Source organism: Eriocheir sinensis, chromosome 42 (assembly GCF_024679095.1).
Source record: "Eriocheir sinensis breed Jianghai 21 chromosome 42, ASM2467909v1, whole genome shotgun sequence".
In the NCBI taxonomy this organism is placed as follows: domain Eukaryota; kingdom Metazoa; phylum Arthropoda; class Malacostraca; order Decapoda; family Varunidae; genus Eriocheir; species Eriocheir sinensis.
In genome coordinates, this window is record NC_066550.1 from 4,989,392 (window position 1) to 5,002,973 (window position 13,582).

General features: G+C 43.3%; 1 protein-coding gene across 2 annotated transcripts in view; it reads right to left on the minus strand.

The window, feature by feature from the left end:
- The window catches only part of LOC127009846 (uncharacterized), a 148,249-nt gene that overhangs the window by 54,927 nt on the left and 79,740 nt on the right, over window positions 1–13,582 (minus strand). For both annotated transcript variants that reach the window (XM_050883213.1, XM_050883214.1), the window contains 2 exons: window positions 12,544–12,657; window positions 882–921 (listed from right to left, as the gene is read on the minus strand). In XM_050883213.1, the coding sequence (XP_050739170.1) occupies window positions 882–921; window positions 12,544–12,657 (154 nt within the window). The remainder of the gene's footprint in view (window positions 1–881; window positions 922–12,543; window positions 12,658–13,582) is intronic.

Genomic DNA, 13,582 nt, shown 5'->3' on the forward strand with positions numbered 1-13,582 from the left:
ATTTTGAAGACGAAGTATGTATGAGTCTACTGACATTTAGTTTAACAGGGTAGAAGCATGGAGAGTTGCACAACCGATGGCTGAAAACAAGCTATTTTCAGCGACATGATGAAACTCTCCAGCATGCAGATATGTGCCTAAACCCCTGCAGCTTCGGGGTTAACCCTTAGACTATGGGTGTAGTTATTATAACACATCAGCAGCCTTTGCCATGGCGACAGTTGTAGTTGTATACCACAAACCATTTCCCACAGCAATATTTCAGTGAATGTAGCAAAAATGGGTCACATGTGCCTTTTCTATTCTTAGGGTAAATTTCCAAACAAGTCAGTCCTATACCAGCTGTTGAGATATAAGAGTGCTATGAAAATATGAAAGTCAAAGGAGAAAAAATACATCACATCAAATTATAACATTTTTGTCTCGTAAACTACTGAATGCGACTGAACAAACTATGCTCTGAAATCTAACTCTTTTGTTGATCATCATTGTATTTTCTTGGAGTTTGGAAATATCTGGGAAACTGGAAACATCCTGAAACACAGAGCTGATGCCCCTGCACCCACATTCCCACCTCTCATGCTCTCACCAAAGTTTGAATATGATTTTTAACATAAATCATAATCAAGTTCTAAGTAAGCAAAATCTAATGAATCTAATATGAACCCGATCGGTGTGATATTACTGGAGTACTAACTGACCTCAGAATTAAACAACATTAGTACTCAAAACCTACTAAAATAGCCTGCATGGTGTGGGAGGCGTGCAAGAAAATACTCATGGCCTGGGGGTTAAGTTGCAAGAAAAATAGTTTGGGAAGTGCTGAGCTAACATATAACAAAAACTTGAGCCTTAAGTTAGAAAAATTGTTGCAAACTTACCTGTGTCAACTGGTGCCTCAGTGATGCTTTCATCAGGTTTCTGAAATAAAATATAACCAAAAATCATACATCTTCCTTGTGTCATCCATTCTGCAAGTAAATGAAGATGAAGGTAGAATATCAGGAATTTCATGATGGACCTTTAAAGATGATACTGATGGTGCATAGGATAAGGAGGAGGATGGAAATGATGTCCAGCTACCAACAGGAGAGACATCGTTGTGCTGGCTGTGTGAATAGTATTTTAACTATATTAACAGTATTACACAAACCACAAACCACATTAAAAGTAATGCTTAAAAGGCATTAACATAAATGGTGGATAGCGTGGTTACGAACTACTCCGAATTGTTATATATCTCTTTCTCAATCGTAACTTCAGTGACAGTGTGTGGGGGTAGTGAACGGTATCGGACACAGCAAGCAAATGCTGACCTCAGCACGTGGCTTTTCCTGCCCCGGTGAGTCGAGTCAGCACACAGCCGCACCCGAGAGCACACCCCGCCCCGCCCCGCACCTCCACACAGCCCACGCACCCCGCCTCACACCTCCACACAGCCAAGTTTCCTTGGAGGTGTCTCGGCACTTGTTTCTTCCTATGACACAACTAGTTGTAGGTGCGCACTTATCCTCGCCAGGCAACTCGGACCTTGAGGGTGACTGGTGGGCATATATAGACTGCCCGCCGCCAAACCCTCCCCGCTACCAGATGGGGGATGGCAGACCCTGCCACCCCTGCAGCCCTGCCCTTGTCACCGGCGAGGCGAAGGACGCAAGCGTGCTGAGTAGTGGGGTATTGAGTTGCTGTCTTCGAGGTTTTTAACACATTTTAGCTGACACTACATTGGATTCAGTAATTACACCACTTGTAACATGATTTCAGGTGAATTACTATTATTATGTTCACGTGTTTAGGCATGTGGGGCCATATCTAATCTATTAGATTTATCAGCTGTTGATTTTTCTGGCGTGTGGATGTTTAATATTTTTCTTGGGTAACATTGTTTCGCATTTTATGTATAATCATTCATTTTCTTTTCTCCTTTCGTTTGTGTGTTTTATTGCACAGTGGAGAAGTTTTGTCTTGCTAAGCCTCACTCAATATTCTTTTTCCTCTTTTATTATGCATTTTAAAAGCATCGGGGAGGAGTGAGCACATACTTAGCAGTGAATGATTATTGCTTTAATTATTTTTGCAGCGATATTTTTTTTCTTTTACCATTTTACTCCTCATTTTACTAGTAACTCTTTTAATGGCAGAGAAACCTGACCCGCAGTTACAAGCTCTCATCGAGGACTATGAGGGGTGGGTAGAGAGAAATGACAGTGCCGTCAAGGATAACGGTAACTGTTCTCATGTAAGGAGTTGTAGCAGTCTTCAAAGGGTGCCTCCTCCTTCTTCTATGCTGCATGAGCAACCAAGAGGTATTTACTTACCTTACTAATCCCACAATGGCTTCTGCCCCTAATCACCCGCTAACAGCAACAGCGGTTAGGCCTTTCGCAGGGTAGCAAGGGAGGCAGATTATTCGGCCAGGGACTTCTTGTTTCAAAGTGAGATTGTCATGGACATTTCATTTGTGTCAAATCCGGGAGATAAAATATCTCTCAGCTGCTCGAAGGTCAATCCCGGGAACGGGAACGACGGCCCTCATAAACAGGAGCACATTCACAGGACGGAAGGATTATGATGCGTTTCGGTCACTTTTTCTTGAAACATTTGGGAGAAGACGGGTGACGGGCAGGCGAGTGGTACTCCGCTGCCCCGCGCCCTGAGGTGTGGCTTTCTGATCTTTGAGCGACTCGCTCACATAAACTTTTGTGTAATACTGTTAATATAGTTAAAATACTATTCACATCTTTGACTGTCCATGTGAGAGAGAGAACTAAAGTGAACTAAAGTGAATTTATAACAGCTACTGCTCGGCCACACATCACTTAACTAAAAGGCTATTGTGTTATCTCACCTACTACAATGAACTTGTGAAAGCAGGCAACGGTACACCGGACCTGACGTGAGATAGCAGTTCGTGCCTTAAACATTAAAAATAACACTTAACACAACCACGTTAAAAATAATGCCTAAAATTCGTTAATAGCTGGCTCTTGGAGCAGAAAGACATACTTTGCCTGGTTTGAAGTTTGAAGTGTAATGACTGTTTCCTACCAACTATAAAAATTGATAATTTATTTTTGGTAGTAAAAAATGTGAAAGTTTGTGTATGTTCCTCAACGCCTTGACTGCGGACTTCCGACAAGAAGACATCAACAAGCTACAGAAGTGGAGCAACAGGTGGCTCCTACAATTCAATGAAGAAAAATGTAGTCATGCACCTGGGGAGAGGATATCCAGCATTACCAATGCCACATGGGAAACACTCCACTATCCACCACAGAGGCAGATAAAGATCTGGGACTGTATGTGTAGTGCGGCGACTAGGCCTGATGGGCGAGCCCCCCATAACTCACTCAGCGAGTGGGGTACCTCTTTGGCCGACTGGTTAAGGAGTGGCTCTCACGTCTCGCTGGTCACAGGTTCGATCCCCAGCAACGGCAAAACCTTTCCTTGTCTGGACTGATCTCTCGTGTTTCGTTACACGCAGAGATCGTGTGGGACCGGGAGTGTAGTAGAAAGAGAAAATCTCAGCATTAAATATGTTGCAAGGCTATCAGTGAAGGCAAAGTCCATGCCAATCAAAGCAAAGGGGTTAAGGGAGTGTTTTTATGAGTGGTCAGGAAATCAGTATAAATCAAAAGATGCCTTTGCTCCATTTTCTAATTGACTTCCTGGAAGAGAACCTTGAAAGCATAAATTTATCAGAGATGAAAAAAACATTATGTGGGGTCTAGAATGAGTAATAATGTAAGGGACTGGCTCAGTGCAGTGCTTGAGGGGATGAGCAGGAGGGAGATGGAGAAAGAGAGCATCACCAAGGAGAGACTGACTAACTAATGAGGAGCATACGCCTGGGGTTCACTCACTCGCTGGCTATACTCCCGACAGTACCCCCCGAGCAAGCTCCCACGCAGCTGCCCTATCCATCCTGAGTCTTTCCCAGCAGGATCGATCGACTTGCCCAAGCCATGAGCTATGTGGGCACCTCCTTCGTCAACTCCAAGGAGAGAACAGAAGTAAACAGAAACATTCAATATTTTGAGTGGTGAAGGAAGAAATCATAAAACACAGGCAAGTTAACCCCTTGACTGCATATTTCCTACAAGAAGACATCACCAAGCTACAGGAAGGGAACAAAAAGTGGCTGCTACAATTCAATGAAGAAAAATGTAAAGTTCTGCACCTTGGGAGGGGATATCCAGCATACCAATACCACATGGGAAACACTCCACTGTCCATCACAGAGGCAGAGAAAGACCTGGGACTATACGGTACCAGGCTACCAGTGAAAGCCAAATACGTGCCAATCACAGCGGACGGGTTAAAGCTCCATACACCCTTTGCCTCTACCACTTCTTCCTTTGATTAATTTGAAGTTTTTCTATTTCTATGGAAAAATTATTTCTTTGTGTCATTAGAACACATCTCTTCTCAATATCTCTTAACCCTCCGTCTTCACTTGCCAATAACAGGTCTTCAATATCAGATTCCTTCATGTCATTCATGAGTTTAAACATTGCAATCAGGTAACCTCTCCCTCTACTTTCCTCCAGTGTTAACAGCTGCATTTTTTCTAATCTTTCTTCATGGGTTAACCACTTCAACACGAGGGCGCTTACCCATACCATATACAAGGATGCACATACTGCGTCCTGACTCGCTTTAGCCAATATATGAGTTATTTTATCTCAATATTTATGATTACATCTCAAAATTACCAATTAATTTTTGTTTCTTTATGTGCACCATTTAATTCTGCATGTTTTCATATAAAATACATGATGATTGTGTTGAGTTTATGGCTGAAAACTTGTTATATTCAAGAGTGACATTTGAAATTTGGCGCGTGCGGCAATCCCAGATACGGCGCGGGGCGCTGTTTTGGTCTGGCCGTAGTGAGTTTCTTTATGTACACCATTTAATTCTGCATATTTTCATATATAATACATCATGATTATGTTGAGTTTTTGGCTGAAAACTTGTTACATTCAATAGGGACATTTGAAATTTGGCGAACACAGTGATCCCGGATACGGCGCGGGGCGCTGTTTTGGCCCGGCCATAGTGAAGGGGTTAAGTCCTCCATTTCTGGTGCCATCTTGGTGTTCTGTATTCTCTTGAGTTTCTTCACATGTTTCTCTTTTTGAGGTGACCACACATCTGCAGTATATTCCAATTTTGGTCTAATCATTGTGGTTACTATCCTCATATCTTTAACCAGGTAATGAAATGCCATGTTCATGTTCCCAAATATACTTTCCCTCTAAATGTACTCATGATATGCTTTTGCTGACAAATCATCCTGAATCACGCAGATAATGCCCCTGCACCCACATTCCCACCTTTCATGCTCCCACCAAAGTTTGAATAAAGTTTTAAACATAAATCATAATCCGGTCTTTTTCCTCTTTTACTCTTACTATAATATAATTTCCCTTCTCATAGGTGTATGAATGTCTCATGTCACTTTTTCCCCTTTGCGGAAGATATGATTGCTTTAAATCCCATTTCCAGAGGTCTACTCCATTCATATATCTTGTAAATGATTTTCTGCAGCTCCTTACAAACCTCCTGAATTCTTATTTTCTTGAATGATATTGCATCGTTTGCAAATAGGCTCATGTAGATGCTCACTACTACTGGCATGTCATTTATATAGATATTATTAACATAACTGATACAAGCACTTAACCCTGTGGGATCATTCAGTCTAGTGTGGTTCTGGCAGCTGCACTGAGTTGCTTGATGGTGGAAAAATGTCTTCCAGTGCACCTTGCAATTTCCCTCCGAGATACATTCTCCTTAACCCGTGGGCTTCAGCTATGGGAAAGCCAAGAAGTGGCCAAGAAAAGTCAAAATTACACTGCATTTTGAGACTAAGAAAAGAGAATGGAATGTAACTCAGAATACTCATATCATAACCATAAGGCCGTTAAAAATATTTACTTTTACTCAAACTCCATTCTTTTTGGGTGGTGTTTGTTACAAAATAAACAGTCTCATGACACGTGGCATCTAGCCAAGAGTCACTTGTTGTCTACTATACAGAATTTGACAAGTGATTACTGTATGGATAGCTAATTGAGTATGCCATGACCTAACAGCACCACCTATGACAAAAAAGCCCACCTCAAGATCACTCACCCATCACAATGACCTCGGGCATTCATGGTGGGTTGCGCTATGCCACCAACGCCTACAATTAGCTCGAATTAGGTGTTTTATGGCGAGCCACCGTACCACAGCCACGACTCGGGAAAGCCCTAAAAAGGGTCTGTCAACGTTCTCGGGTTGATTAGAATGAGAATTCTGGTTTTCTCCACATCTGACAACTGATTGGCAGCCATGATGGAGAACAGCGAAAAAAAAAGATGGAGCGGAAAGGAAGGGCTTTTTTTTTTTTAAAGCTTTTCTTGAGGGGCTTAGATGGTAGTCAGCCCCAGCCCGTCATGGTGCAGGCAAGTGTTTGTAGTGTCTGAAGAGTGTGTGTGTGTGTGTGTGAATTTTGCATATGTGTAAGCACATGTGTCTGTGTAATTCCCCATAGTTCGACCGCACAATCAACTAGTGATCATCAGGGGGCACATATTAAAGGAGACAGCCCAATTGTTTCCACTCTACCCAAAAATCAAGCTCTGAACCTCTCATTTGTGCGGCGAGAAGGCTAAACACAGCACTATATTTACCAAGTTGTATTTACCTAGTTGTAGTTTTACAGGGCCTGGGCTTTACGCTCGTGTGGTCCCGTCTCCGTATCTACATTTATCCAACTTTTCCTTAACCCTTTCATTGCTAAACGCTTGCAGCAGGCGTTAGGCATATTTGTTGGTGGGGCTAAACACCCGCTGTGAGCTCCACCCGCACTCAAATCTCATGCATATGAGAGTGTTCCAACACTAATTCTCACAACACAGGATTGCCAATTGAGTTGGTTCACTAAATTTGGTGGAAAATCATATCAGCCCAGCGCGGCAAATCTACGGACGAGTAACTGGTGGATGTTCTTGCCCAATATAGCGGCATTTTTGCATAGCTTCACCTATCACCGACTGATTCTTTGACCAAATAGTTGTAAATATTGCAGTTGGCAATACTCCCTTGCCAGAGTCTGAAGAAAAAAATGTCCGCAGTTCCTTTAATACGGCTGATCATCACGCACGCACCGACATAAGTGTTAACATTCAACACTCCCTGAACGTGCATGTACGTTCGCAAGAGAGGCGTACATAACCGACTCTTATAGATCTGGACCTCCTCTTTTCATTGGTGTTTTTGGTTTTTAGCTGTGATGAATAGTTTTTGAGATACAGAGGTTAAAAGAGACCCCCAATTGGGAAGCCCGACAGCGCCTGAGGGGATAGTCGCATCCACACTGTGCGCAATGAAAGGGTTAAAGCTTTCCACACTCCTCGCTGATAATACATCCTCACTTAGTCCATTCCAAACCTTTATATTTCTTTGCGGGAAGCTATATTTCTTTATGTCTCTCAAGCATCTTCCCTTCCTCAATTTTTTACTATGCTCTCTTGTGTTCAATCCTTGTGTAACGGTCCAAATGTGTAATGAGTGAATGAGTATGGAATGACTATATATTACAACAAACGAGCAAGTGAGCGGATGTGTGGACAGGTGATACGAGTGTGTGTGATAAGTAGAGATTATTGGCGTGAATGAGGGTGTGAATGGATGAAAGACGGTTCTGAAATCCTCACCTCCAGTCTCGAACCCTAGAATGATTATTAGTTAGCTAGCGATAGATTATCAAGTTGTAATGCAGAGGTCAGGGAGTACACCGGGGGAGGTTGAGTGCGCAAATAAGAGCAAGTCACGTGAAGAAGGGGAGGAGCTTAGCAAGGAGACGAGACGAGAAGGCAGGGCAGGGCGAGGCACGGGGGGAGTGAGAGGCAGAGAGGGAGCCGAAGAGCCGTGAACAGGACGCACGTTTTGCTTGACCGTCCATCACGGCCCTGTGAACACCACCAACCACCACAAGCACGGCAAAGGCGAGGCGAAACAAAGCATGATTTGGCAAGGCGAAACCAGAAGGACAGGAGCAGCACCACAACACGCCTCAGCCCATAACCACATCCTCGGCCTCTGCAATCACGCTCAGCCCATAACCACATCCTCGGCCTCTGCAATCACGCTCAGCCCATAACCACATCCTCGGCCTCTTCAATCACGCTCAGCCCATAACCACATCCTCGGCCTCTTCAATCACGCTCAGCCCATAACCACATCCTCGGCCTCTTCAATCACGCTCAGCCCATAACCACATCCTCGGCCTCTTCAATCACGCTCAGCCCATAACCACATCCTCGGCCTCTGCAATCACGCCTTAACCAGCCTTGCCGTCCACACACCACCAAGGCCTCTCCAATCAACGCCTTAACCAACAACCCCCGAACACGCCCTGCAGCCTACACCTCCCCGCCGGCGCTTCACTCGCCCCAGTGCCTTCCTCCATCCTGCACCAGTCATCACTTCAAGGGTCTTCAATAGACATAAGCATTCAAATGTTCCCCAATCTCCCTGATAGATAGTTAGTTAGGTTCAATAATATTCATTTATGTATGTATTCATTTAAATATGTCACTCCGCTAACCGCCCAGGGGCTATTCATACACAAGAAAAGTTATTAAGTTACTGTAAGTGCTATAATTTCAAGCCTGTCAACCTGCCATTTGGGCATTACTGAACACACCCCCACACCCCCACACACACGTTAGTGAATTATCACCACTCCCCCCTTAACTAAACACTGTCTCAGAGTGGTTCACACGGGAATCCACCCACCTTCCATCATTACCGCACTAAAGGTAACCATCACAGCCCAGAACGAGTGTTCACTTGTCCTGAGGCTCGTCTCAACATCATTGACAACCGCTTGGAAATAGCCAGACGACCACCCCGCTACCATGTTACCATCAAATCAGTGGCCGTCAGAAGGAATGTAGCATTGCTTTGAAAAAAAAAAAGATGTTACACTTGTGGTATAATTTCTTCTTTTAGTAGTAACTCCACGTTATCAGCTTCTTCCATTTTGCTCAGTAATTTGTAGATTTGTATTAGGTTTCCCCTTTCTCTTCTTTGTTCTAGTGTTGGTAAGTTCATTTCCTTCAGTCTTTCCTCGTATGTCAATCTCTCCAGCTCTGGAACCATTTTTGTTGCCATCCTTTGTACAGGTAACTCTAAATTTATACAAGTTTGGTTTACACGTTTTTTAAATAACGCGGGGTCCAAAATCCAAATAAATGTTTAATTTAAACGTTTTTTCACTTATATGTGATATTTTATGGAGCAGCCACCAGATGTCTCATGCAACTGGACTCACACAGTGCCGCGGCCACACAGCTGAGCTCAGTTCTTCCCATGTGCCACTTGAACAACAATACAGTACCCACGCTGCCACGCTACTCAACGATAGGGGTGGAGAGGTACCGGTACCAGCACTGGTACTAACGGTACCAGCTATATGGTACGGTACTGGTACCAGACTGCTCGGTACCGGTACCAATACTAGCCAGTCGCTCATGGTGTCCCTCATTTCTTCCTCACATGAGTGAGGCTGAGACTGAGTGCCTGAGTGGATATTTCGGTGATATGGATTTTCTCTCTCTCTATCTCTCTCTCCACTGAATGAAGAGAATATTTATTTTTCGATAGAAACCTACCTCTTGTTTGATTTACGCGACCTCTTCAAGGACACAATACTTGCATAAATCGAGAGTTACCTGTATTCTTTCTAATTTCTTTATGTGCTTCTTCTTATGGGGAGACCACACTGCCTCTGCATATTCCAACTTGGGTCTGATCATAGTGGTAATTAATTTTTTCATCATCTCCTTATCCATGTAGTGGAATGCTATTCCTATATTTCTCACCATGTTAAGCGTATCACCGAATATCCGATTTACATGACTCTCTGGCTGTTTGTTATCTTGCATTATTACTCCCAGATCTCTCTCTTTGTGTACTTTTTAATGTTTCACCATCTCCCATTTTATATGTCCATTTTGGTCTTCACTTTTTCCCATTTCCATAACATGACATTTCTTCACATTGAATTTCATCTCCCATTCCATACTCCACTTCCAAATCTTGTTTAGGTCTTCTTGCAGAATTTTGCAGTCTTTACTGTTTCTTATATGTCTTAGCAGCTTCGCATCATCAGCTAACAGGCTCATATAACTATTTACTCCCTCTGGCATGTCATTATTATTTACTAGGAAAAGTATTGGTGCCAATACCGATCCCTGAGGCACTTCACTCTCTACAGTTCTCCATTCCGATTTTGTCCTTAACCCCTTCTCGCCGGATGTTCAAAAAGCCCGCCTGGCAGATATACGGCGTGCTCGGCCGCGCGGCAGGAAACCTGAGCCAGCATGTATCTGCTTGTCGCCTTGTATCGCATTGTATCCCGTATTTGCAAAGCAGCATACACGACGAGTCAACATATACCTGCTATGCATAATATAAATTGCGTCAACGCGAAATAAAAAAAAAGCGAAATAAAGAAAGGGGAGAAAGGGGCAAGGGGGAAAGAAATAGAGAAAGCAAAAGATTGTGTAGAGGAGGAAGAATGTCGAGAAATTATCAGCAAATACAACTCTGTTATCATCAGTCAGAGAGCTGCCAGATACTCCTTTGTCATCACAGACAATGTATGCGTGTATGTGTGTGTGTGTGTGTGTGTGTGTGCGCGCGAGAGAGAGAGAGAGAGAGAGAGAGAGAGAGAGAGAGAGAGAGAGAGAGAGAGATAGGCACTGTGTGGTAGTGTTGGCAACTTGGTGTCTGGGAGAGAGAGAGAGAGAGAGAGAGAGAGAGAGAGAGAGAGAGAGAGAGAAAAAAAATTTACATAGATTTACATAGAAAATCAGACCACACAGACCCCATGGTCCAGACTTGGTGGTCTGTCCTTAAACCTAAGTGATTTTACATTAATCAGAAGACTCCAAAACGTTGCATTTCTACTCTAGTTGATATTAAGTTGAAGGAAGTGACGGTCGATCTTATTTTGAAGGAGTCAATCGTGTTACACTGGACCACTGACGGTGGAAGCTTATTCCATTCTCGCACTACAACGTTGGTGAAGAAAAATTTGGTGCAGTCTGAATTTACTTGTCTACATCTGAGTTTTACGCCATTGTTCCTCGTGTGCAAAGTGTCATCGATCATAAACAATGTTGATCTGTCTACATTCGTGAAACCATTAAGTATTTTAAAACATTCGATCAGTTTTCCTCGGAGGCGACGTTTCTCAAGAGAGAACATGTTAAGCGTAGAAAGCCTTTCTTCGAGGATTTGTTGCGCAAGGAAGGGATCATTTTCGCCTGACGCTGAACACCTTCTAATTTAGCAATATCCTTTGCATGGTGGGGAGACCAAAACTGTACCGCATATTCCAAGTGGGGTCTGACTAAACTGTTGTAGAGCGGGAGTATTACATCTTTATTCTTGAATACAAAGTTTCTTTTAATGAAGCCCAACATTCTGCTCGCTTTATTTGCTGCATCGATGCATTGCTGTGAGAATTTGAGGTTTGACGCGATTTTGACCCCCAAGTCCTTGACGCATTGAACGCTTTTGAGTTTAACGCCGCGCATTTCGTATTCGAACTTCTTATTCCTCGTTCCAACTTGAAGGACCTGGCACTTGTCTACGTTAAAGGGCATCTCCCATCTATCCGACCAAGCTGAAATTTTGTGCAAATCCTCTTGGAGGCTTTGCCTGTCTTCGTCAGTGAGAACCGAGTTGCCAATCTTTGTGTCGTCTGCAAATTTACTAATGCGGTTATTGAGTCCAACATCCATGTCGTTGATGTAAATAATGAAGAGCACTGGGCCAAGGACCGAGCCCTGAGGGGGGGAGAGAGAGAGAGAGAGAGAGAGAGAGAGAGAGAGAGAGAGAGAGAGAGAGAGAGAGAGAGAGAGAGAGAGAGCCAATGAGACTTCCTAATTTTAGACACAAGTTATTAAGTTACTGTAAGTGCTATAATTTCAAGCCTGTCAACCTGCCATTTGGGCATTACTGAACACACCCCCACACCCCCACACACACGTTAGTGAATTATCACCACTCCCCCCTTAACTAAACACTGTCTCAGAGTGGTTCACCCGGGAATCCACCCACCTTCCATCATTACCGCACTAAAGGTAACCATCACAGCCCAGAACGAGTGTTCACTTGTCCTGAGGCTTGTCTCAACATCATTGACAACCGCTTGGAAATAGCCAGACGACCACCCCGCTACCACATTACCATCTAATCAGTGGCCGTCAGAAGGCATGTAGCGTTGCCTTGGAAAAAAAAGACGTTACACTTCAAACAATCAAAATTTTTCTCTATTTTATCAAAATAAACAACAACTTGAAATAAGTAAAATCTATGTGTGAAGAAATCAAAGTTGGATGGGGCAAAAATTTATCTAGTCACAGTCAGAACTAAAACTCCACAACACTGAAAAAAAATGTAATGACAATGATGATGACAATGGTGACAAAGCTTCCTTCTGAAAACAGGACAGTTATAAAGTAATGCCCTTACCTCTTCAGCAAGTTTAGGTGAACCCTCTCTGCTAAGCTCCTCCTCCCAATCAACCAGTGTGGGCCCCTCAAAGGAACCTTCTAGCCCTCGCAGCCATTCCAGCTCAGCCACAACCTGCAAAGCACCGTATCCATTCATAGAGAAACAATTAATACACGAATCTTCGACAACACCCAGCTGTCACCTTCTACAACACTAAACATCCTCGGTCTATCCTTAGCTCAAAATCTCAACTGGAAACTTCACATCTCCTCTCTCACAAAATCAGCTTCCTTGAGGTTGGGCGTTCTGTATTGTCTCCGCTAATTCTTCTCCCCCGCACAGATGCTTTCAATTTATAGGGGCCTTGTCCGCCCTCGTATGGAGTGTGCATCTCACGTGTGGGGGGGCTCCACTCACACAGCTCACCTGGACAGAGTGGAGTTTAAGGCTCTTCGTCTCATCATCTCTCCTCCTCCTGACAGTCTTCAACCTCTTAAATTCCACCGCCATATTGCATCTCTTTCTATCTTCTATCGATATTTTCATGCTGCCTGCTCTTCTGAACTTGCTAACTGCATGCCTCCCCCCCTCCCACGGCCCCGCTGCACATGACTTTCTAGTCATGCTCATCCCTTTACTGTCCAAACCCCTTATGCAAGAGTTAAACAGCATCTTCATTCTTTCATCCCCTTCACTGGTAAACTCTGGAACAGTCTTCCTTCATCTGTATTTCCTCCTGCCTATGACTTGACCTCTTTCAAGAAGAGTATTAAGACACCTCTCCACCCGAAATTGACCTCCTTTTGGCTACTCTTTACCATTATCTATTATGGGAGCGGCGAGCAGCGGTTTTTTCAGTACTCTTTTTGTTGCCCTTGAGCTGTGTCCCTTGATGTAGAAAAATTAATTAAATAAATAATAAAAAATAAAAATACAAATACAAATACAAAACAAAGGTGAAGTTTTCATGGTTAAGTTTTTTACAAAACTGTATATATGACCGTATAATTTATACTTTTTAAAAGATTTTGAAGGCCATATTAAAGTCAAATTTTAC